At 36.5% G+C, this 21,575-nt stretch overlaps 11 protein-coding genes and 1 non-coding gene across 12 annotated transcripts; 5 read left to right on the top strand and 7 right to left on the bottom strand.

Annotated features, from left to right (window-relative positions):
- Positions 1-183: 183 nt before the first annotated feature.
- On the bottom strand, positions 184-999 carry TPHA0K00500 (eukaryotic translation initiation factor 3 subunit G; the record flags this gene model as incomplete). Its single annotated transcript, XM_003687570.1, has 1 exon — positions 184-999. The coding sequence occupies one exon, from the start codon at positions 997-999 to the stop codon at positions 184-186; it is 816 nt and encodes a 271-aa protein (XP_003687618.1).
- A 477-nt stretch (positions 1,000-1,476) lies between these two features.
- Positions 1,477-1,689, top strand: MRPL39 (mitochondrial 54S ribosomal protein bL33m; the record flags this gene model as incomplete). The annotated part of the gene is made up of 1 exon (XM_003687569.1): positions 1,477-1,689. One exon carries the CDS (start codon positions 1,477-1,479, stop codon positions 1,687-1,689), a length of 213 nt encoding a protein of 70 aa, XP_003687617.1.
- A 383-nt stretch (positions 1,690-2,072) lies between these two features.
- SPT5 (transcription elongation factor SPT5) lies at positions 2,073-5,054 on the bottom strand (the record flags this gene model as incomplete). The annotated part of the gene is made up of 1 exon (XM_003687568.1): positions 2,073-5,054. The coding sequence occupies one exon, from the start codon at positions 5,052-5,054 to the stop codon at positions 2,073-2,075; it is 2,982 nt and encodes a 993-aa protein (XP_003687616.1).
- Positions 5,055-5,408: 354 nt separating this feature from the next.
- On the bottom strand, positions 5,409-6,044 carry TPHA0K00470 (emp24/gp25L/p24 family protein; the record flags this gene model as incomplete). Its single annotated transcript, XM_003687567.1, has 1 exon — positions 5,409-6,044. One exon carries the CDS (start codon positions 6,042-6,044, stop codon positions 5,409-5,411), a length of 636 nt encoding a protein of 211 aa, XP_003687615.1.
- Positions 6,045-6,791: 747 nt separating this feature from the next.
- Positions 6,792-8,021, top strand: NPL3 (mRNA-binding protein NPL3; the record flags this gene model as incomplete). Its single annotated transcript, XM_003687566.1, has 1 exon — positions 6,792-8,021. One exon carries the CDS (start codon positions 6,792-6,794, stop codon positions 8,019-8,021), a length of 1,230 nt encoding a protein of 409 aa, XP_003687614.1.
- Positions 8,022-9,000: 979 nt separating this feature from the next.
- TRM9 (tRNA (carboxymethyluridine(34)-5-O)-methyltransferase) lies at positions 9,001-9,825 on the bottom strand (the record flags this gene model as incomplete). Its single annotated transcript, XM_003687565.1, has 1 exon — positions 9,001-9,825. The coding sequence occupies one exon, from the start codon at positions 9,823-9,825 to the stop codon at positions 9,001-9,003; it is 825 nt and encodes a 274-aa protein (XP_003687613.1).
- Positions 9,826-10,366: 541 nt separating this feature from the next.
- On the top strand, positions 10,367-12,031 carry TPHA0K00440 (PIG-S family GPI transamidase component; the record flags this gene model as incomplete). Its single annotated transcript, XM_003687564.1, has 1 exon — positions 10,367-12,031. The coding sequence occupies one exon, from the start codon at positions 10,367-10,369 to the stop codon at positions 12,029-12,031; it is 1,665 nt and encodes a 554-aa protein (XP_003687612.1).
- A 50-nt stretch (positions 12,032-12,081) lies between these two features.
- PPM1 (leucine carboxy methyltransferase) lies at positions 12,082-13,101 on the bottom strand (the record flags this gene model as incomplete). The annotated part of the gene is made up of 1 exon (XM_003687563.1): positions 12,082-13,101. The coding sequence occupies one exon, from the start codon at positions 13,099-13,101 to the stop codon at positions 12,082-12,084; it is 1,020 nt and encodes a 339-aa protein (XP_003687611.1).
- Positions 13,102-13,695: 594 nt separating this feature from the next.
- On the top strand, positions 13,696-15,771 carry TPHA0K00420 (uncharacterized protein; the record flags this gene model as incomplete). Its single annotated transcript, XM_003687562.1, has 1 exon — positions 13,696-15,771. One exon carries the CDS (start codon positions 13,696-13,698, stop codon positions 15,769-15,771), a length of 2,076 nt encoding a protein of 691 aa, XP_003687610.1.
- Positions 15,772-16,397: 626 nt separating this feature from the next.
- NSE5 (Smc5-Smc6 complex subunit NSE5) lies at positions 16,398-18,098 on the top strand (the record flags this gene model as incomplete). Its single annotated transcript, XM_003687561.1, has 1 exon — positions 16,398-18,098. One exon carries the CDS (start codon positions 16,398-16,400, stop codon positions 18,096-18,098), a length of 1,701 nt encoding a protein of 566 aa, XP_003687609.1.
- A 234-nt stretch (positions 18,099-18,332) lies between these two features.
- On the bottom strand, positions 18,333-18,405 carry TPHA0Ktrna1K. The gene has a single exon. It is a non-coding gene; the product is annotated as a tRNA-Lys (tRNA).
- A 1,778-nt stretch (positions 18,406-20,183) lies between these two features.
- On the bottom strand, positions 20,184-21,032 carry TPHA0K00400 (40S ribosomal protein eS17; the record flags this gene model as incomplete). The annotated part of the gene is made up of 2 exons (XM_003687560.1): positions 20,184-20,591; positions 21,030-21,032. 2 exons carry the CDS (start codon positions 21,030-21,032, stop codon positions 20,184-20,186), a joined length of 411 nt encoding a protein of 136 aa, XP_003687608.1.
- Between the last annotated feature and the right edge of the window lie 543 nt (positions 21,033-21,575).

Raw genomic sequence — 21,575 nt, 5'->3', positions numbered from 1 at the left:
TAATATAAAAAACTTTAACATTACGTACTATTAGAACAAATTACTAGCGGTTTGGGAGCGTTGACGGTTCATACATTTTTTAAAAACTTTTATCCTTTATTAAAATATTGTTTATATTACTTATTATGCATAAGATATATATGTGAAAACATTGAAAATATGTATAAATGACATTTAAAATTCTTATTCGACAACTCTTGGTTTAGACCATTCAACGTTTAGGATCAAGTTCATGAAACCTCTACCATTCAATAAACGAATAGCTTGTTCAGCGACTTCTTCACTAGATAAAGTGACAAAAGCAAGGCCTCTGGATCTACCAGTCTCTCTATTTCTAACAACGACAACTCTTGGAATGTTACCGAATGGGAACAATAGCTCTTCCCTTAACACGTTCTCATCAGCATTTTCATTTAATTGAGTAATCTTGATGGTGCACATATCGTCATGTTCTCTTGAGTCTCTATAAGCATTGGATGAAGGATCTTTAGTACCAGCACGACGAGATGGTGGAACATATTTACCAGCAATGATACCACCATCGGTACTTGCAGCAGCAGCACCGGCTTCTTCTTCGCCAGCTTCTGGAACGGCATTACCAGCTTCCAAAGCAGCAAGATCGCTCATGATACTCTTGAATGGACAAGACATGGTGTAATGGGCGTTACCACAAGTTCTACAGGTAATACCACCTTCGGACTTGGTCTTGGATTTTTCTAATTCTTCTTCTTCCAATAATTTCCAGTTTCTGCTCAATCTCAAATAAACTTCCTCACCTAATTGGGTAGTAGCTTGATTTGGACCTGGTGGAGAATTCTTTTCTTCACCATATTTAGCCCACTTCTTTCTATCAGCAACGACTTTTGGGACTTGCTCAGTGACTTTGACTTCTCTAATTTTTTGAGTAACTTTGAATTTTTGGCCATTCTCAGTTCTGTAGGAAATGACGGTCTTTGTACCGTCACTGTTCTTAGTGACTTCACCGGTATTAGTGCTCATAGTTACTTGTATTACGCGTGATCTTTGGAGGGCTGTCCACTTAAACAACAACAATAATCAAGGTACCACAAATTCATAATATATATGCCATTTAAATAAAGCCACAACTTAATCACTCGTCAACTGTTTACAGTTGGGTTGGAAACTTTCATCAAACATACTGTAGTTGTACATGTTCTTGGTTTGCGATGACATTAAATTGATGGAACTGAAATTTCACTTTCGTTCAAGACGATATGCCTTTGTAAATACGGGTAACGTTAAATGTATTCAAAATCGTCATTGCGAAAGGTTAGATAGAATGATTGAGTTCGATACGAATATATATAAAGGTACAATTGCAGAGTTGTGGAGCTAGGTCTGGTATCTTAGGACTGACATCTGTCTATGGATGTGGGGAGGTGTTGCGTTAGTTTTGAGAATACGAAGATTTTCATATTAGAACAAGAGACAGAAAAGCACCAAAAAAAAATACAAATGGCTAAGACTAAGACTAAAAATACTATTATTAAACTGATTTCCACTGCTGCCACTGGCTATTGTAGACATATCACAGTCAAGAGAGGTGCTCCATTGGTTACACAAGTGAGGTATGATCCAATTGCGGAACGTCATGTACTTTTCAAGGAGAGTAAGAAAAGGAAAATTGTAGAAGTTAAACCATTAGATTTCTTAAGAACTTCGAAATAGAGTCTGAGAATGAGGGGTCCAAGCATTTCGATGTTGGATTTGAATTGAAAAATTGGAGGGATGATTGGTTTCCCACTTCTGTTTTCTTTTTTGCATGAAAAAAACATTACTTGTATATATGCTGTTAGTTGTTTAACACAGACCATGAAAAAAAACCACACGAACCACATTAATATTCGGTTACTTATTATATAATAATAAATGAAATCACTTTATCGTTAAATATTGTTTATTCTTATTATATACAATCTTTATATTATCTTATTGAGATTAATGCTACATTATTTTATTATTGTATCTTGTTTATTTTACATGGAAAACATTGTGTGGAGTGAAGTACAGTGTAAAAATAAAAAGAGATAATTGAGAAACTGCTGTCTTCATTAATGACCACCCCAGGAACTGTTATTTCTTGAATGTTCGTTGTTGCCCCAGGTGGACATGTTACCATTGTTATTATTATCGCTATTGGTATTCTTGTTGTTGTTGGTCACGTTACCACGCCAAGCAGAAGCAGCACCATCTCTACCGGAGTTACCCCATGTAGAGGCACCACCATAGGATGATTTATTACCTCCCCAGTTGGAAGCGTTACCATTGTTTTCACCGTTTTGGGCCCATGTGGATCCACCACCCCAACTGGACTTGTTACCCCAAGCTGAAGCACCACCCCATGTAGAGGTAGCACCGGAACCACCCCATGCAGATGTATTACCGCCAGCACCACGGCCACCCCAAGATGACGATCCTCCCCAGGAAGACGTGTTGCCCCAGGCGGAAGCACCTCCATTACCACTTGGTCCTGAGTTCACTGCAGGTGTCTTACCGCCATCAAATCCACCCCAACCAGGTGTCATACCACCAGATAATTGACCTGGGCCACTGATATCCCTTGGCATATCTCTTGGAGCACTAACATAACTTGGGCCCATTCTGGGTTGTGGCACTCTACCACGTCTGCTGACTAATTCATCATATGTTATACCTTCACCACCTTCTTTATTGTAAAATGTCAATTTCTTTTTATCGACAGTGATATTTTTGTTTTTAGAGTGTAATTCGATGGTTGCAGTGTCACCATTGACATCCTTTACAATACCCAGTTGGCCTTTATAACCAGCAGAACGAATTCTAACAGTTTTACCTAGTGCCACATCACGGCCACCACGGCTTTGTTGGGCTTTGGCAACAGGTGGTGGACCCATTTTAGAAATAACTTCTGGATTTAATTTATTCAAGTCTATACTACCACCTAACATGTTGTCCTTCGATGAAACAGCTTCGACATTTGATGGACTTACAACAAAAACACCAGCATTTTCGATTATTTTCTTTGACATGGCAAATATTTGTTGGTTTTGGATGTATAATACTTGACCTTCTCTACGTGCACCAATAACTTCTACAATTGTATCACCGATCTTGATTTCGTTACCTTTGTCGTCAACGGTACTTACACGAGCACGAGCAACGTTAACTTTGCTCAAAATAGAACCTTTTGTTATAGTTGAAACTTTACCAGTTTCATCGATAATCTTGAAAAGATCATGACCTGCTTGGATAATACATGCAACAGTTTTGGCACTTAATTCAATGATATCATGCAAAGAATATTCACTTGATGTAGGGGTAGAATCCATAGATTTAGTTAAATTATTGGCAGTAATTGTAATTTCTTCTCTAGTTTGGTTAGACATGAAGGTAACTTGACCTTGCTTAATGGCCAGAACCAGACCTGCATCGCCTTGGTGATCACCATTCACAACGGTAACATGGTCACCAGGTTGGAAAATTTTTCTTAAAGTAGAAACTGGAAATTCTAGAGGCTTTAATTGGATTTCTGGTAATCTAACAGTTGCAATATCTGTGGTAGTTTTGATGATTATACCTTTAGAACCACGTTGTTCACCATTCAAAATTTCAACACGATCACCTGGATGGAAAATGATGTTGGCAACTTGTGCCTTCTTGATGGTTTGTGAAATGGTAGCTAGATCAATTGAACCATCCTTAGAGCCAAATCTTGCTAATTCTTCGACAGTTGGTTGGATATTTTTTGTTTCAACATGTTGAATTCTGTATGACTTGTAAAGATAACCATCAACATAATCTTCATTTTTGTAGGTAAAATGGCGGTCGTCTCTCTTATACAGATTAGCTTGATCTAATCTCAATGCCAGAGTAGGGTTGAATAATTGTGAGGGAGGTCTATTAGCATAGGTTGCTCTTCTTGCTTTACGCTGTTGGGTGATTGGGTCTATCTCATCATATTTGCCATAATCCAAACGTGGCACGATTTTCAACATCACTTCTAAATTATTTTCACTAATTTGGTCGACAATTGCCAAATCACCTTTATAAATACCTCTCTTAATTCTAACATAATTGCCTTCTTCCAAAGTAACATCATCCGATTTTGTTGGTTTTAATAATAAAGGTAATTCTTGAACTGGGATTAATATTTTTTGTGAAACGTAAATATCTGGGACACCGTTACAAAATTTTTCAATAACTGATTGTTTTGGAGCTTCGATATAGATTCTACCTTTGAAATTATCTCTCTCAAAAATGGATAAAATTTTCAGTTTCTTATTACCCATTGCTCTATCCAAATTCAGTTTCTTTTTCAATAGCTTTCTCACCAATTCTTTTTCCTTACCTGGTCTAACTCTGACACCCCAGATTGTAGCTGTGTCAACACTTGGTAACAAGAATCTTTGGGGAATGTAACCGTCTTGTGCCGCATCACGATATTGCTTGGAACTAGTTCTGCCGTACCTTTCTCTTAATTCCTTAGCCAAACGTTGAGCGTCTTCTTCGGAAGTCTTGTTCAAGTTTTGATCTAATTGTCTGTGCAATCTGTCATCTCTACGAGCACCTTCTTCTTCTTCGTCACCCCTAGTAATGAAACCTTCTTTGACCAATTCTGATTCTTCCTCGTCTTCATCCTCGTCTTCATCGTCACTGACTTCAGCTTCAATATCCAAAAACCTGTTTCTTTCTTGACGCTGTCTCTTAGATGGGGCCATCGAGTCCTCTTCGTCTTCTTCATTTTCGCCTTCCTCTTCGTCTTCTTCTTCTTCTTCCTCCTCTTCATAGTCCTCATTATTATCATCCTCTTCATTATGCTGTTCTTGCTGCTCATCACCTGCAATACCTGTATTTTCTCTCTTTGCATTAGGTTGTTCCGCAGTGTCTGAATCTTCTTCTAAAGGTCTTTTCAAAACTGCAGCCTCTTCAGAGGCCTCATTAGAGGCCTCATCAGCTGGAATAGGTGGATCGACAGCAGCAGCCTCAGCTTCCACAGGCAGAGAGGTATCCTCTCTCTTCACAGGAACTTCATGTCCAGATTGTTCCTCACTCATAATAGTATATCGATATAGGCGTGCGTGTGTATATACCTAGTCTGCAGTATAAACGTACATGCAAGACCAATAATTAAAGCAACGTGGAATGTCCAGAAAAAACTTACTGACAAATATTTATATAGTTTATATAGTAAGTTTACATGGTTTACTATTCCTTAAATGAAGGTTTCATGTTCTCATTGTTGTCGGTTTCGAAAAATATTTTGTCCAAAATTTTCTTTTTGCGAAGCCGGGTAATCACAACAGCCGATGAACAGGCGATGGAGACAACTGGCCAAGAGTAGTGATGGGTAGAATGATATTGTTTTTATTGTTTCTGAGATACATAAGCTCTATATGTGAGGGGGGCGCTCAGATGATATGCTTTGCCTTGAAGAAGGCCTTCAAGTAGGACAGTTGCCAAGCTGCCAAGGCGGTGATTAAAACGATGATCAAGAACGAGAATCTAGTGACTCTTTCGTTCGTGGATTCATTGGTGTCTCTTAGTCTGGCTTCTCTAGACTTCATGTAGAACATTCTGTCGTCGACCTCGTCCAATAACTCTTCGATCTGTCTTAGTTTCAATTCGACTGGTTTCAATTTCTCATCTGCGTTCAATTTGTTCCAATCTCTTGCTTGTGAGCCGATTTCGATGTCCATCTCGACAATTCTCTTCATGTTATTCCCGGATTTGCCATTAATCAAGCGATTAGTGAAACAGACATCGAAGGAACCGGCGCCTAAAGCGGTGAATGGAATACGGAGATCGCCAATAAAGTCCTTGACGGTTCTGTAGACGTTACCATTTGGGTCTTGGATGCTGACGGACAGTTCCTGTCCGTCACCGTCACTACCGTCGCTGTCGAGCTCCACGACGACCAACTGGCCTTCAGCAGCAAAATCCCTGACGCACACAGGCTCATTCTTGGCTATAGCAGCAATTTCCAGGTGCAACCCCCAGACCGACGAGATCAAAGCCAGGAACAGAAAGTAGAAACCGAATCTCATCGTTTATATAATGGTTGGTGGTGTGACGTGGTGTGCCACCCTGCAGCACTGAAGTCACTAAACGCAGAGCCAAGCCATATATATATATACATGTGCAGGTGCACCTGCAGCAGTGCCGGTAACCACCTTTCGATGGAACATGTTAGCTGTTCCATCGAACCATTTCCAGCTAATACCCTGGTGTGTGTGTGTGTTGTACGCGTTTGGGAGGCACTGCTGGAAAGGATCTTTGGGCAACTGGAACCGTTTGCGGCTGCGCAGTCACTCGCGACGGCGAACGGGGGCTCCGCACCTTTAACAATTAAAAGAACAGAAAAATTGAAGGTCATGTGAGACCACGTGCGAAGCACGTGGTCTCACATGACCTTCACGAGACGGCACGTGTAAAGCGCGTGCCGTCCAATACAGTTTGATCGTTATATACGTAGTTTCGTCAAACGCGATCCGTTGAACGCGATCTGGGAACACTTGTTTTTGTGGTAAACGCAGACAAAAGAGGATTTACACACACGCATCAGGTCACCCCCCACCCAGTTCACAACAATCGGGTGGCAAAAAAATTTTCTTCATCTTCCAATCTACAATACTCCAAACTAAGAACAACGAACAAGATATATATATATATATATATATATATATATATATATATCTAAACATAAATCTACACAGAACTATCTTACTCTCAATCTCGTCTTCCTCAAGTCATTTTCCTTCCTACAGATCATCAAAAACTGCTACTACGAAAAGATGTCTGAACAAGAGCAACAAGTTAACGAGACTGTCGAACAACAGGTCGAACCTCAAGTTGAACAACAACAAGAACAACAAGACATGGAAGTCGAACAACAACAACCAGAACAGCCACAAGAACAAGGCGAAGCTCCTCCTCCTCCACAACAGGAACAAGAGCTTGAAGGTGATTACCAGCAACAACAGCAAGCCCCACAAGGTGGCCCAGAACCATACTACTCTGCTCCACATGGCCAAGACAGCCACGTCTACGGTCAACCTTCCCCACCACCAATGCATGTTGATCACGGTCACCATCACCACCAACAGGAGGAAGGTGAATTGTCCACTACAAGATTGTTTGTTAGACCATTCCCTCTGGACGTCCAAGAATCAGAATTGAACGAAATTTTCACTCCTTTCGGTGCCATGAAGGAAGTCAAGATCTTAAACGGTTTCGCTTTCGTCGAATTCGAAGAAGCTGATTCTGCTGCCAGAGCCATTGAAGAAGTGAACGGTAAGACTTTTGCCGAACAACCACTAGAGGTTGTCTTCTCGAGAATCATCCCAAAGAGATACAGAATGACGTTGAAAAACTTACCAGAAGGCTGCTCTTGGCAAGAACTAAAGGACTTGGCCCGTGAAAATAACTTGGAAACTACTTTCTCAAGTGTTAACACTAGAGATTTTGACGGCACTGGCGCTTTAGAATTCCCAAGCGAAGAAGTTTTGGCCGATGCTTTAGAAAAATTAAACAATATCGAATTTAGAGGTGCTGTTGTCACTGTCGAAAGAGACGACAACCCACCACCAATCAGAAAATCTAACAGAGGCGGCTTCAGAGGTAGAGGCGGTTTCAGAGGTGGCTTCAGAGGTGGTAGAGGAGGGTTTGGTGGTCCAAGAGGCGGCTTTAGAGGTGGCTTTAGAGGCGGTTTCGACGGCCCAAGAGGCGGCTTCAGAGGTGGTTTCAGAGGCGGTTACGACGGCCAAAGAGGCGGTTTCAGAGGTGGCTTTAGAGGCGGTTTCGACGGCCAAAGAGGCGGCTTCAGAGGTGGCTTCGATGGCCAAAGAGGCGGTTTCAGAGGTGGCTTCAGAGGCGGCTTCAGAGGTGGTTACGACGGTCAAAGAGGTGGCTTTGGCGGCTCAAGAGGCGGTTACGGTGCCCCAAGAGGTGACTACGGTGCCCCAAGAGACTCTTACAGAGGTAGAGATGCTCCACCACGTGAAAGATCTCCAACTAGACAATAGATATGAAAAAATCTTAGATTGTAATTGAGACCTTTAACAAGGAAAAAAAAAGAAAAAAAAACAACGGTATCCGAAATTTAAAACGAAAGAGTAACGTATGGTAAGTGACTAAATGTTAATTATCCGATTATGGGTTTTTAAAAATGCTTAAATGACTTAGTTGATTATAATAAAATATTCTGGTATATTGATTGCAAAAGCGCTATTTTATTGAAACATTGTTAGATTCCATTGACATTATTTGATAATACAATCATTGTTTTATACAAGTATTAAATTAGGAAATGAAAATGAAAAGAAACAATTTGTTGAGGTTAACATATTCCCCGTTCTTCCAGATTTAAAATCAATCGCTGTTAAAAAAATGAATTTATAGTTAAAAAGATTAGAAAAAACAATGTATTATATTGAAAATCAACTTAAGTATTAAATAATAACATAGTGGAATAGTATTAAATAGTAGCGTAGTGGAATAGTATTATCCAAATTGTAGTTTAGTTTTATCGAAATAGAAGGTTAAGAATTAACAAAAATGTGAAACTAAGAAAATTAACACCATAAAGGGAAGAAAAAACAAAAGTTTATAGATAAAAAAGAATGTTTTCTGAACTATAAAGTTATTTTACTAACCAAATTGTATCGTGGAAACCTGTCACCACAGTGAAGAATTATTTTTCCATTATTATTACAGATAACATTTCAAAGAGTCACGATAGGTATGTTATTGAAGTGCCTACTCAAGAGAATTTGTATCATTAAAGCATATATTATACTATTTTTTGGTTGTGGAATGCTAGCCGAACTTGATGAAACTAATTTATGTTTACATAATAGTAAAATGTTTCAAACCATGAGGTAAATGACTGGTTAATCCTAGCATCGAAAGGTCAAATACGAATCTTAGTTAAAATGAATTGTATCTTATCCTTATATCAGACTCTATCTTGAACATTCATATCTTGCACAACTTGTTAAGTAATTATTGTTTCTGAACAACAACGTACCAGTTATCTTTCTCATACCCAGATCCCTTTACTTTGCCACCTGCAGATACGCAATCTTCTTCTAATTCACCTTCCTTATACAAATGGTAATACCTGTACTTTGTATTCTTCTTTGCTGTCTCTTCTTTCTCTTTAGCTTCCTCTTTAATTAATGCTAATCTCTTCTGTTCTTCTTCTTTTCTCCAATTGGCAATGAATGCTGCTCTTTCCTTTAACGGAATATTTGTCAAATCTGGAGCTGATGCTAGTTTTAATTTTTTTGGTTTATCACTGGATGAGTGTTTCTCCTTCTTCGTTTCGTGTAGTACCCAGGGCACTAGCACATCTTGTTCCATACCTTCTTGATAACCTCTTCTAGAGCTTCTTTGTTCTAATGCCCAGCAATATATCAATGCCTCTCCACCGCTTTTGATTTTACTCAAAATATGGTTGATTGCTTGTACTCTTCTTTCCCTTGTTGACCAATGATGAACCACTGCAATTGAAATGGCGAAATCAAAAGTGTTCTCTCTATGAGGCAGTTTCATACCGTCTGCCACCAAAACATTGTACGCATTGTCGATATCATGTGCACATTCGATTAATCCACTGGAATGATCAGAACCAATAATGAAGATATTTGGGTTGATGCCTAGATATTTACCATTCCCGCACCCAACATCGATACCAACGCTTCCCATGGGCCTGTGTTCCAGAAAGTCAGTGACAATTGGCCACGGTTTATATCTTGTTTCGGAAAAATGGCTAGCAATCTCATTGTATATCTTATGAACATATTCTTCTTCTTTTTGTTCCGCCATTTTTACGTAGCTTATCTTTTCCCAGCTAAGAAACGAAGAAAGTTGTATCCAACCAGTTCGTGGGACAGAGAAATATATGTAACCTTCTATCCACTGTCTCAATTGTAATAACGATCAGAACTGTCAATACTCTCACTCAAGACAATGTCATCTCACTTTAAAAGTGAATTTTGTAGACCCTGCCTCTGTGACCTTCACAGCTCATCGCTTAAATTTTTCAATTCGTGAAACATGATCTATAGTTTTAGCCAAAAGGCATCCAAAAGGACAATTGAGGATTTTGTGATCCATTGAATGAACCATTCGGGACTCTATAAGAATGTCTAAATAGTCGATGGTTGTTTCATATACGGTTCCAAGAGTGGCAATTGACTGTTATTGTTGAGAAGAGTGCGAGATCTCTACTTAACAGCGAAAACAACCAGAGCGAAGTTTTGACGATACAGATAAAACCGTGATAGTTGTCAGTGAAGCGGTAACGTTAGTTCAGGAACAAAATAATTATTTTAGTAGGTGATCTTGTTGGTTCACATTTTGCACTATGAGCACATATTATTCTAGGAAAGTCAGTATATTGACGATTATAGTGCTATATTTATTAGTTGGGGTTCCTGCATGGTACAAACTCACGAGTATTTTTAGGGTTAAATTGCCAGTGCATTATATTCAATCTTTGAATGACAATAAATTTCAAGACGTTCATATGGTTCTTCCTATTTTTATCAAATCTACAATCTATAAATTCCCTGATATTGATAAAGCCGTTCAGACACAGATTAATTATTTGTTGGATGAGCAGAAACAAGTTATTCCATGGTCTTTGCAAGTGTCACAATATGACGATGAGTTGATGGAAAGTGCTAAGAAGCACAATTCATCGTACCATGTAGTCGAGTTGATTTTGGATGATGCTGTCGGGTTGGTTTTATCGGAGGATGAAGATAAAACCATTATATTTTTTGACGACGAGTCAGTCATAACTAATGATCTCCCATATTTCATTGCTCAAACTGTTGTGGAACATGCATTCAAATTAGAAAATGAGAGTTTGGATAAACTAGTACTGTTCTCTAGAGCTATATATTCAATACCTTATAGCCCTAAAGTGCACTTGAATATGTTCCTCTTAAATGGTGACGGTGATCCAATTAGTTGGGAAATCGATTCAGTATTGAAAACGCATTTTACACCGATGAGAGATTTTGTTTCTCCGATAGTTAATTTTACAGTTGACACAAGCATTCTTTACTATAATGATTTGGGTTTATCATCGTTGGCAAATACATCGAATAGTACGTCGGAAAATATCATTAGCAAGCTAGATTCTTTAAGTATAACAAAACTTAATGATGTCAGGGATTATCCTACGTTAAACTTTGCAATAGTGTTTCCAAGTAAAGAATCATTCCCTGGTGGAGTAAGTTTCATTAATACTCAAACCTTAGATACTTCTGAAAAAGTCTCTGATGTGAAAAAATTGCATTCCCATAATAGAACAAGTTGGGAAAGTTTTTTGATACCTAAATGGGGTTCTGTTATTGTTAATAAATACCCAATAGAAAAAAATGGTGTCTTGAATGAGGAATTCATGGTTAGTGTGATAAACGCATTTTCAAATAACCTTTTAAAGTTATTGGGATTTCCAACTGCATTGAAAGCAACAGATAATGCTACAATTAGTACTTTCTACAATTCATTGAACTCATATAAAAGAATAGTAACACTATCCAACATGGATAAAGCTGTCACCACGTTGCATACGTTATCTACTATGTTAGAGCGTTTCCAAAATATGCCAGTACCACAAGAAGTCCAAGATGATGTAATTAGATCTTTGGAACTTCGGTTAGAGATCGTTGACATTTTGAATAATCCTGAAATAGGTGATAGTTTAACTTGGAATAAAGTCTTAGTTATGAGTAATGAATTGGTTGATCTTACTGAGAAGGCTTTTTTCAATCAAGAAATGATTCAACAGAATCATGTTCCTCGAGAACATAAACTTGCCGTATATTTGCCATTATTAGGTCCATTGACCGTAATGATCATATTTTCTTTAATGAATAACATAAATGAAGAAACTTCAGGAGAAGCAAACAAGCAAGACGTGGGCGATGAAGTTTCAATTACAGACAATTCGGAGATTGAATTAATCCCTGAGGACAAAGAGGATAGTTCTTCTACAAGCATTAATGAAGATCACTAAAGAATTAATAATAAATATATAGATATATTTAAAATAGTATGTATATACTACTACCATTGTGCATTTAATATTATATAATGGGATTGCATTATTTTTAATTCTTCTATTTCATCTAAGAATTGTAATTTTTGAAGTCTTTTTTTCTCATTATCATTAATCGATTGTAAGTAAAATTCCCAAAGATTCTTAATATTAACAGTAATTTTTTTAGAACTGTTAGTATGTTGTGTAAATCTAGAGGAGTACAAATCCTCCGAAAAGTATTTTAATAGTGTGGGTAGTTCTAGATCTCTTGATGATTTTAAGTTATCTTGCATGATTTTTCCAAACCTGTCCTTGTCCTTCTCTTGGTTCCCTCCGATTGGATCATATGATATCCAATAACCAGAATCAAAAGTGTCTATAATCTTATCTATTAATCTTTGTGCAGCAATGTCAGGTAAATAGCATAGAGCACATTCTGTAATGAAAACAGTCTTAGCGTTTGTATCAGTATATCTCGATAATTTGGTAATTATATCGCTTGTATCCTTTAAATCTCCCTCCATCATAACATAATTCTCGGTATGTATCAATTGACTTCCATTTTCTGTCTTATCCATAATTTCAGTATCAAGCTTCAGCGCTTGTTTGAACTTTAAGTTTGTCCTAAGTACCTTCCCTTTCAATTCCAACGCATCCTTAAAATCAACATCTATATACTTGATGTTCTTAAAATTGTTCAAAAGATGCACAAACCTCAAATCAGAGCCGCACCCTAGGTTAACCACCTGTATGTATTCATTAGACACCCTTTCATCTAAGTAACTGTTCAATAATGAGTCGATACTAACCGTTCTCAAATATGTGCCATAGTTCATCACCGGATAAGAGTTTCGAAGAGCTCTATTGATCGAACCTTGGTCTCTACGGCTGAGCAGAGTCTTCAAAGTCTGATAGTACGACAGATAAATATCGTTATAATTAAAATAATCCTTATGCACCAAAGGACAAGGAATGTATCTAGTAGAAATTGCACTCAATTTACAAGTAAGAGCATCATGATCAGTATTTTGCACAATTTTCTCCATATTTGAAGATCCGCTTTCTTGCACCTTCTTATAGCCACAATCTAATAACTACTCGATAGTTAACCTGAAAAAAGATGCCACCACTTTTTGCAGACGATTTCCCCCAACTCCAACATTCCTTGGTTTATAAATAGATCACTAAACCAGTTTCTCGAGATCTGAAATTCTTCGATGATCCCTTTACTGAAAGTTCTTGATGTTAAAGGCTTAAACGGAATATTAAATAAAATCAAAAAATCAAAATCTGGAAATAACGATGCAATCACTTGAACAAACGGTATGTGGATCTCGTAATTGTTTAAAAGTATGTGCAATGAGCTTACATAGGATATATGTCGGTTGTGTCATGGAGTTAGTAGGTTAGGTGCTTTTTTATGTCAAGGGTTTTGCAATAGTAAAGTGAGAGAAACAAAACACCAACAAGCCGGTTCTGAACGTTCGTTTGAAATAAAGGTCTGTGTGTTTTTTGAAATTGAAATAGCTTTGAGGAGTGACGGTTAATATAACTTGATCCAGGTTTCAAGTGTGTTTATTCTATTGTTCATATTACTGATTGCTATTTTAAATTGAAGAATATAGGAATACAAGAACCAAATGGGTAATTCTGGATCGAAGCCATCGAGTGGTAAGAAATCATCTGCATCAGATCGATCTGTAAAAAAGAAATATACACCATCCAAGAAGACATCATCCAGTTCATCGAGTAAGAGTCCCGTATCAAGTGGTAGAGCTCAATCTACTTCAAGCAAGAGCACAGCATCAGACAATGTATCAAAAGATACTTTAACCCATTTTGAGAAGGTTGAAAAGCCAGAAACTCCAAATCCAGGTGCTGATAAGATATCAGATAGTCTGCCATTAATAAACGTCACAGAAGATGCCATACTCGCTACTTCAGATAGTAAGAAAGCTAAAGCCCATATTCCTAGTTCAGGCAAATCAGTTAGTTCAATGAGTACTAAAAATAGTAACAAAGAGAAAAGTTCTAGTGATACAACAGATGAAAATAAAAAACTACATCATAAGAGAGGACATTCGTTAGGTTATATTCCTATGCAGGAGGTGACCTCTAACGAAGCAACAACCGATTCAAATCAAATTAGTAGACACTTGCAAGTTAGTGGCACGAACTCATCTCTTCACACAGCAAGCAATAATAGGAGACTCCCATTGTCTAGAAGGTCTAGTCATACTTCAAACTCCGACTTACCTCCTTCGATGGTCCAATTAGAACCAAAATCTCCTATTTTAAAAGGTTATTCAAAATCTATTCATGGTAACTCTACTCATTCTTTGTCTTATCAGAAGAGTGAGACAGGGCAAAATTACGACAATGAACCATCTACAGGGCACGAATCTAATATGAAATTGCATAGATCCGGCTCGTTTGCTTCTTCACTTCATTCGGGTAATGCTACTGTTTATAATACACCATTAACGTCTCCTGGTATAGAATCTCACGGAGGCTCTGAAGATTATTTTAATAAATCCCATGAACCATCAAATTCAGGTCCTGACTATCATTTACACTCCTCAAAGTCCAATAAAGATATATTTGACAATACAGTAAACTTGATAAAACACACATATAAAGATAGTTTTCCAAAATCTCTTCCTTTTGAGGATGTATTTGAAGAAAATTTTGAAAAAGATTTAAATGATGATCGTTCTTTAGCAATGAAAAGGAAAAAACCACTAAAACCAATTAATATAGATGAAACGATACAAAAACTACTAGATGCCGGTTATGCAGCAAAAAGAGCAAAAACAGTGTGTTTGAAGAACTCAGAAATAGCACAAATTTGCCAATTATCCAGAGAAATATTTTTATCTCAACCATCCCTATTAGAATTATCTGCTCCTGTCAAAATAGTTGGTGACGTTCATGGTCAATATGGTGATTTATTACGACTTTTTACCAAATGTGGGTTTCCTCCAGCGGCAAATTATTTATTCTTAGGTGACTATGTTGATCGTGGTAAGCAATCCTTGGAAACTATATTATTATTATTGTGCTATAAAATAAAGTATCCAGAGAATTTTTTTCTTCTAAGAGGTAATCATGAATGTGCAAATGTTACAAGAGTTTACGGGTTTTATGATGAATGTAAACGTCGTTGTAATATAAAGACATGGAAAGTGTTCGTGGACACATTTAATACTTTACCATTAGCGGCAATTGTCACAGGTAAAATTTTCTGTGTTCATGGAGGTCTATCACCTGTCTTAAATTCCATGGACGAAATCAGGCACTTTAGCAGGCCAACAGATGTACCAGATTTTGGTTTAATAAATGATCTTCTCTGGTCTGATCCAACGGATTCGCCTAATGAGTGGGAAGACAATGAACGAGGTGTGAGTTATTGTTATAACAAAGTTGCCATCAACAAATTTCTAAACAAATTTGGATTTGATTTGGTCTGCCGGGCTCATATGGTAGTAGAAGACGGCTATGAATTTTTCAATGATCGTAGTTTGGTGACAGTGTTCTCTGCACCAAACTATTGCGGTGAATTTGATAATTGGGGGGCTGTTATGACTGTCAGTGAAGGTCTATTATGCTCATTCGAATTGTTAGATCCATTAGATAGGGCAGCATTGAAGCAAGTAATGAAAAAGGGAAGACAAGAAAGGAAGCTAGCAAATCACCAAACACTTCTTGAATATTAATCGAACTCCAACCATCATAATAGAATAAACTTAAAATCAATATTTCAGTGTTCTCAGTTAGATGCTAACCAAAAGACAAAGTTAAAGATTAGGAATCGTGCATCTCATACATAATACTATTAACCCTATTATAAATTTACTGTGAATACTTCATGGCATTATAAAAACGAAAACAGAAATGACACCAAGATAAATGCAAAAAATTCTTGATTACACCATTGCATATCAACACGATGTTATACACTACAAAAGCAATATTAATTATATTCAAAAAAACATAAATACAAATATACACAGCAGTCTGGCTGTTTACATAGTTACATAAACAAAAGCAATACTTAACTCAACTTACTCTAACTTAATATAAGTTTAAATTAATTAACAACTTTTGATCATTTGTGACACTTCCATCAGTGACGCTTCAACAATTTTTCAATCAACAATTTCAATAAACATTACAACTATAGAATGGATAAAAGAAGTTCTAGTTTTGCGTTAATTGGCAATAGATAATCATGACTTGGAGTTGTTGATGCGACCATTAACTGCAACAGTTGCTGAGAAGTATGTCATTTGTTGTTGCTTTTTGTTGGGAGGTATAGTTATAGAGATTCTACGGTTTGGCGATGAGCAGATGTCTAGATACAAGTTGTGAGTCTGTTGAGTACACTAATAATGGTGAAGATCCAGAGTTACCTCATTATCTGGTGAGACTCTCTGATGATGTTTTAAGAAACTTTGAAGTTTTGAATTCTATGTATCTGTTGGATGATTATGATGGCTTATTAATGTATATGGAGACTCAAATTGATGAGAAATCGTTTGCCGTTCCACCTTATGATATCGTCATAGTTTTACTGACGTTGTGTACAGTATCTAATCATTACAAAGATGAAATGGTTAGGGCTAATGATTTGTACAATATTACAAGGCAACAATTGTCAAAAAGAGCCATTCAGTTATTAAGGAAATTTGTGCAAATATTGAGAGATTTCGATTTAGAGAAATATAATAGGTATACTTTGGAACTTCTAAGGTGCCAATTTTTTTTGGCAATTGATTCTTTTAATATACGACGTGCCCAATACTCATTTGACAGGGTTAGGCGTATAAGAACACCAAATGCAATTGTATACACAGAACTATCTGCTGAAGAAATCGATTCTGCTAATGAAAAATATATCGCTACTATTGAAGATCCTTACAAAGCTTACCATAGTTCTCTTAAGCAGAAGTTTTCAGTGTTTGATAATAATTTGATTAACTTGAGATTAAGTGAAAAGGGGGAGTTTATTAATATGATAATATGGACCCTTTCTAACTCCGTTCAAAAGGAAGAAAATCTATTTATTTCCAGTCATGATATTTGGTTGCCATTACTGGGAATACTGATGAATATATTCGATTTAAGACACTGTTACTATGTTGACAGACAAATAAATGAGAATGTGGATGCAAGTTTAAAAGTTCAGTTACTTGGAACCAGCCCGTTAGCTCTTTTTTTGAAATCGTTAGATTCAATGCAATTATCCCAAAGATTATCTGAGTATATTTTTATAAATTTATCTTATGAAAGGGATGATTCATATAATACCTATGTGCATCCAGTTTATTATGAAGAAAATACTTTTTCCAAGCAATATATTTCAAGAATAAATTACAGTGAGAATTACAAATATATAATATCCATGGCTATGAGAAGAAAATTAATTGGTCTATGTTTCAAATTATTGTTAAATGTGCCAAAGGGACATAAACTGGTGTCACCACGGTTAGTACCAGATGATTTTATGAAATCTATTGTTAAAAAATTGTGTTTATTTGACAATATAAATCAATTTAAGGCATTTTTTTACATAGTTGATTTATCCCATGAATTATTTTTCATTCCATTGCTTGCAGAAATGACTATTGGAGAACTTTATCATGATATGAATCCAAGCAAAATCAAAGATCAGTTACAAATAGTTGACTATCTTGACAATTTCAATAAATTTCTTGAATATTCAATAAAACTTATTGACCAAGGGTTCTTCACAATGCCAATAGATAATTCCTCAAATAATGTTTCAAGTGATTCTGATAGTAATGATGAGAATAGTGACGATAAAATAAAATATGTTTCACCTTTGCAGAAAATTGATATTTGTTTTTCAGTAGTGCTGAGGTATGCAGTACACCTCAATGATGATGGTCTTGAGAAAAGCAATATCGCATTGTTTGAACAATTTATCAGAGCTGTAAATTCAGTCGATCAGAGGAGGAAGAAAGATGCATCTTGTAAGATATCGTTGTACGAGAAAGTGGCGAAAATTCTCAACGTATAGCTGTTAAATGAGAATTTTACTTTAGTTAATCTCTGATTATCAATACATCCCAGCATTAATAATAAATATAATAACTGCATAAGAATTTTTTACAAAATATGGTGAATGTCTAAGTTTAATTAGAGCATCTCTATTTATAATAAGTTAAGATCTTTGTGATTGTTTAAGACCAACTGTCTTTTTGTAAGATACGTAATGAAAGTCTGCAATGAATATACCAAATTCAAAAATAAAAGCCCTGTAGGGGGATCGAACCCCTAACCTTGTGATTAAGAGTCACACGCGCTACCGATTGCGCCAACAAGGCTTAATTTTTTGATTTCATTTTTTTGGGCTAGGTTTTCTCGACTTTAAACAGTGTCTCGAAAGCTTCTTTGTATGTCAATTAGTGTGGAGAAACAAGCTTATGTTGGGTAGTTCCAACATCTAAGTTAGTGTCATTAGCCACTTCAGTTGCTCTAGTATAGTCCATCTTCTTTATAGTTAAATAATCGATTGGTCCTTTATTAGTGTATTTAAACTATTCTATATAGAGTTAGAAGCCCTCCTTATATATGAGTTGAACTGACAGTTGAATGAACATGTGTACGTGTTCATTCATCCTCCTAAGATCTTTAGTGCTGTATTGTACATCTGTGTTTATCACGTAGCCATTTACATTGTAGTGAGAAATTTTCACCTACCACTTGGAAGATTGTTCTAGACCTTCTTTCCATTAGTAAGTGATCAATTGGTTCTGGACTCAAAGTGTCATAAACTCTTAGTTCTGTCACATACACTACAATAATTCTGACAATTAGGGGTCTGGGTGGAATCGCAATCAGTTAATTTGATTTCTAACTGCCTGCCAACTAACTTTTAATAGTAATTTGTCAGGAATCTGAGATTTTCCATCATAAGATATAGTATCTGTTGGAAATGTCACTGGTCGTATAAGTGACTATACGATACCGGATATTACCTCTATACGAGACTATTGTTGTAAAACTGAAACAATAGTGCCTGCAAGAATGTAATAGCAGAATTTCTAATGCATAAATAGTACTGTAGAACCATCAGCCTGCCGTTCTGTCCAACGAGACGACGTCGTCGAGCTGGACAGAACGGCAGATTGAAATATTATGTACATATAAACCCCGGTAATCAATAGCTAAATAATTCATTGATCCAGGTCCAAGAGACCTGAGAGATTATCTGACTATATAGTATATAATCTAACAACATTTTAATATATTACAACAATGAATGCAACTATTGAGCAGTATCTATGATACATTAGCTGTGAAGACAGACTACAGGTAATAGGATTAAACGCAGTTCAGGATTGATATATCAAATGAAATACATCGACATATGCAACGATACAGAATTTTCACCATACTTAAGTCTCAAAATACAACGGTGTATAATAGTATTCTAATAGTATTTGCTATATTGTAGTTTATGTAATTAGAGAACCAATCAGATTAAATATTGTAATCCTTATGTACCAAATATGAACACTAACGAACAACTTAACGGCCTAGTTTACGCCAATAACATTGACCTGTCACTGTTTCTACGCTTCTTTCTTGACAGCTTCTCACTTTAGGAAGATTGAATGACAGTTCCAATAGAAACTGAGCTAAAAGTTGGAATAGTGCTCTATTTTAAGAATCATTTTTTGAGGATAAATAAGAACAAACACATATATGTTACGACTAAGCAGAATTAAATAGTTTTGTTATAAATTTTTATGTTTTGATTAAAATTGTATTTATTTAGTGGAATGGCTTCCTCTTCCAGCCGTCATCCACACCATCAAGTTCCATCCAAAATGTAAATTGAAAAAAATACAAGTATAAGCATATATTTGGAGGATCTAGAAAACTTCAATTGCAAAAGGGTATAGAAGGTGGCAGGTTTTGCATACAGTATTATATTATCCTATGGGATGTTTCCAATTTGCTTGTAGGCAAAGAGCAAGATTTTATATAATAGACAAATTATATTATAAATTGTTTTAGTATTATTTTATGCGTTTAAAAAAATTAATTGGTTAAATAAATATATATATATTAATTATCACAAATAATCTCCTTAGGATTAAGCTCTTCTTCTGAAACGTCTGGAAGTGTTAGCAGAGACGGTGGTAACAGATAATGGTAATTTCAAGCCTAAAGATTTGACTAAGTCAGCAGTTTGGTTGTCAACGTTTAAGACACCCTTAGAGTGAGATAAGTCTAAAGCAGAGACTTCTGGAACGTATTGATCCTTTCTTTCTCTTTCTTCTTCTTGTAATTTGAAAGAGATACCTCTAACTGGACCCTTTTGAATTCTCTTCATCAAGTGGGTAGTGTAACCAGCAATCTTGTTTCTTAATCTCTTGGATTGGATGGTAGCAATTTCGTCACATAATCTCTTGTTAGTTTGGAAATCCAAGGTTAACTTAGGATAATGTTTTTCAATCAAAGCCTTGGAAGCTCTCTTGACGGTCTTAGTTCTAACTCTACCCTGCATTCAAATGAAAATATTACATGTACTTGTTTTACCATATTTTAGGAAACAATTGTAATAGTTTTTTATCATGTTAGTAAAAATATTCAATATTCAATATTCTAAGGTTTTCCTGCCTGACATCGTACTTGATTCCCTCAACAATTTGTCGTGCTTTCGGTGATATGATCTTGCTCCTAATTTGATAAGTTGTAATAGTTATATGCCTAAATAAAAGGGATAAAATTCCTCCCAATCCGCTGGCAGTGTACTCCATTTACTAGTTTTCTGTCATTATTATCTTGTTGAATGTTGCATTTTAAGACCATAAGGGCCTTCTTTTTTCTTGGTTCTCGTTAGCCACGCCTTTCATGTCTAAGGACCGTGCTAAACACAGTTTTAAGCATCGTTCCAATGTCCATTCAGCAGTTTCCCAATTTCATAAATTCAACATACCATTTTGCTATCGGTTTACTTAAAGATCTATACGTTACCTGTTTCCCAGACAAGAAGTGTTTTCTGTAGAAGCAGGATTGTCGTTTTTATACAGATGAGTTTTAAATATCTAGCTTCACCACCACCGTCCCTCCATCAAACAAAACCGCAACGGTGAACCTGAACAGAGCACCTGAACACCGTATGGACATGAACACACTACTAACCGTTCACTGAACTCGACGCCTGCTAGTAAACTAAACAACCGATATCCACATGACCATGTACTCAATCTCTGGGATAGTTCAAACCATCCATATCCATCACTGACATTAACTGGTGATGGCTTCAGTGATGGTTTGAACAATTTCGAATTGAAAGTTGCGATGAGTTGCGATGCGTCGCGTGCGTTGCGTGCGTTGGCTGACCACTGACAGACCTTTCATTTTCAGTTTTTCCTCCTTTCTCCACCAAGACCCGTTCAAAATTGGAACGGGTCTTGGTGTTTTCCCCGTTTCGGAAAAAACACAGGAGGTATGGGTGGTGCAGTCACTCAGAAATAGATCA

Source organism: Tetrapisispora phaffii, chromosome 11 (genome assembly GCF_000236905.1).
Source record: "Tetrapisispora phaffii CBS 4417 chromosome 11, complete genome".
NCBI classification, from domain to species: domain Eukaryota; kingdom Fungi; phylum Ascomycota; class Saccharomycetes; order Saccharomycetales; family Saccharomycetaceae; genus Tetrapisispora; species Tetrapisispora phaffii.
This window is presented reverse-complemented; position numbering and strand designations above follow the sequence as displayed.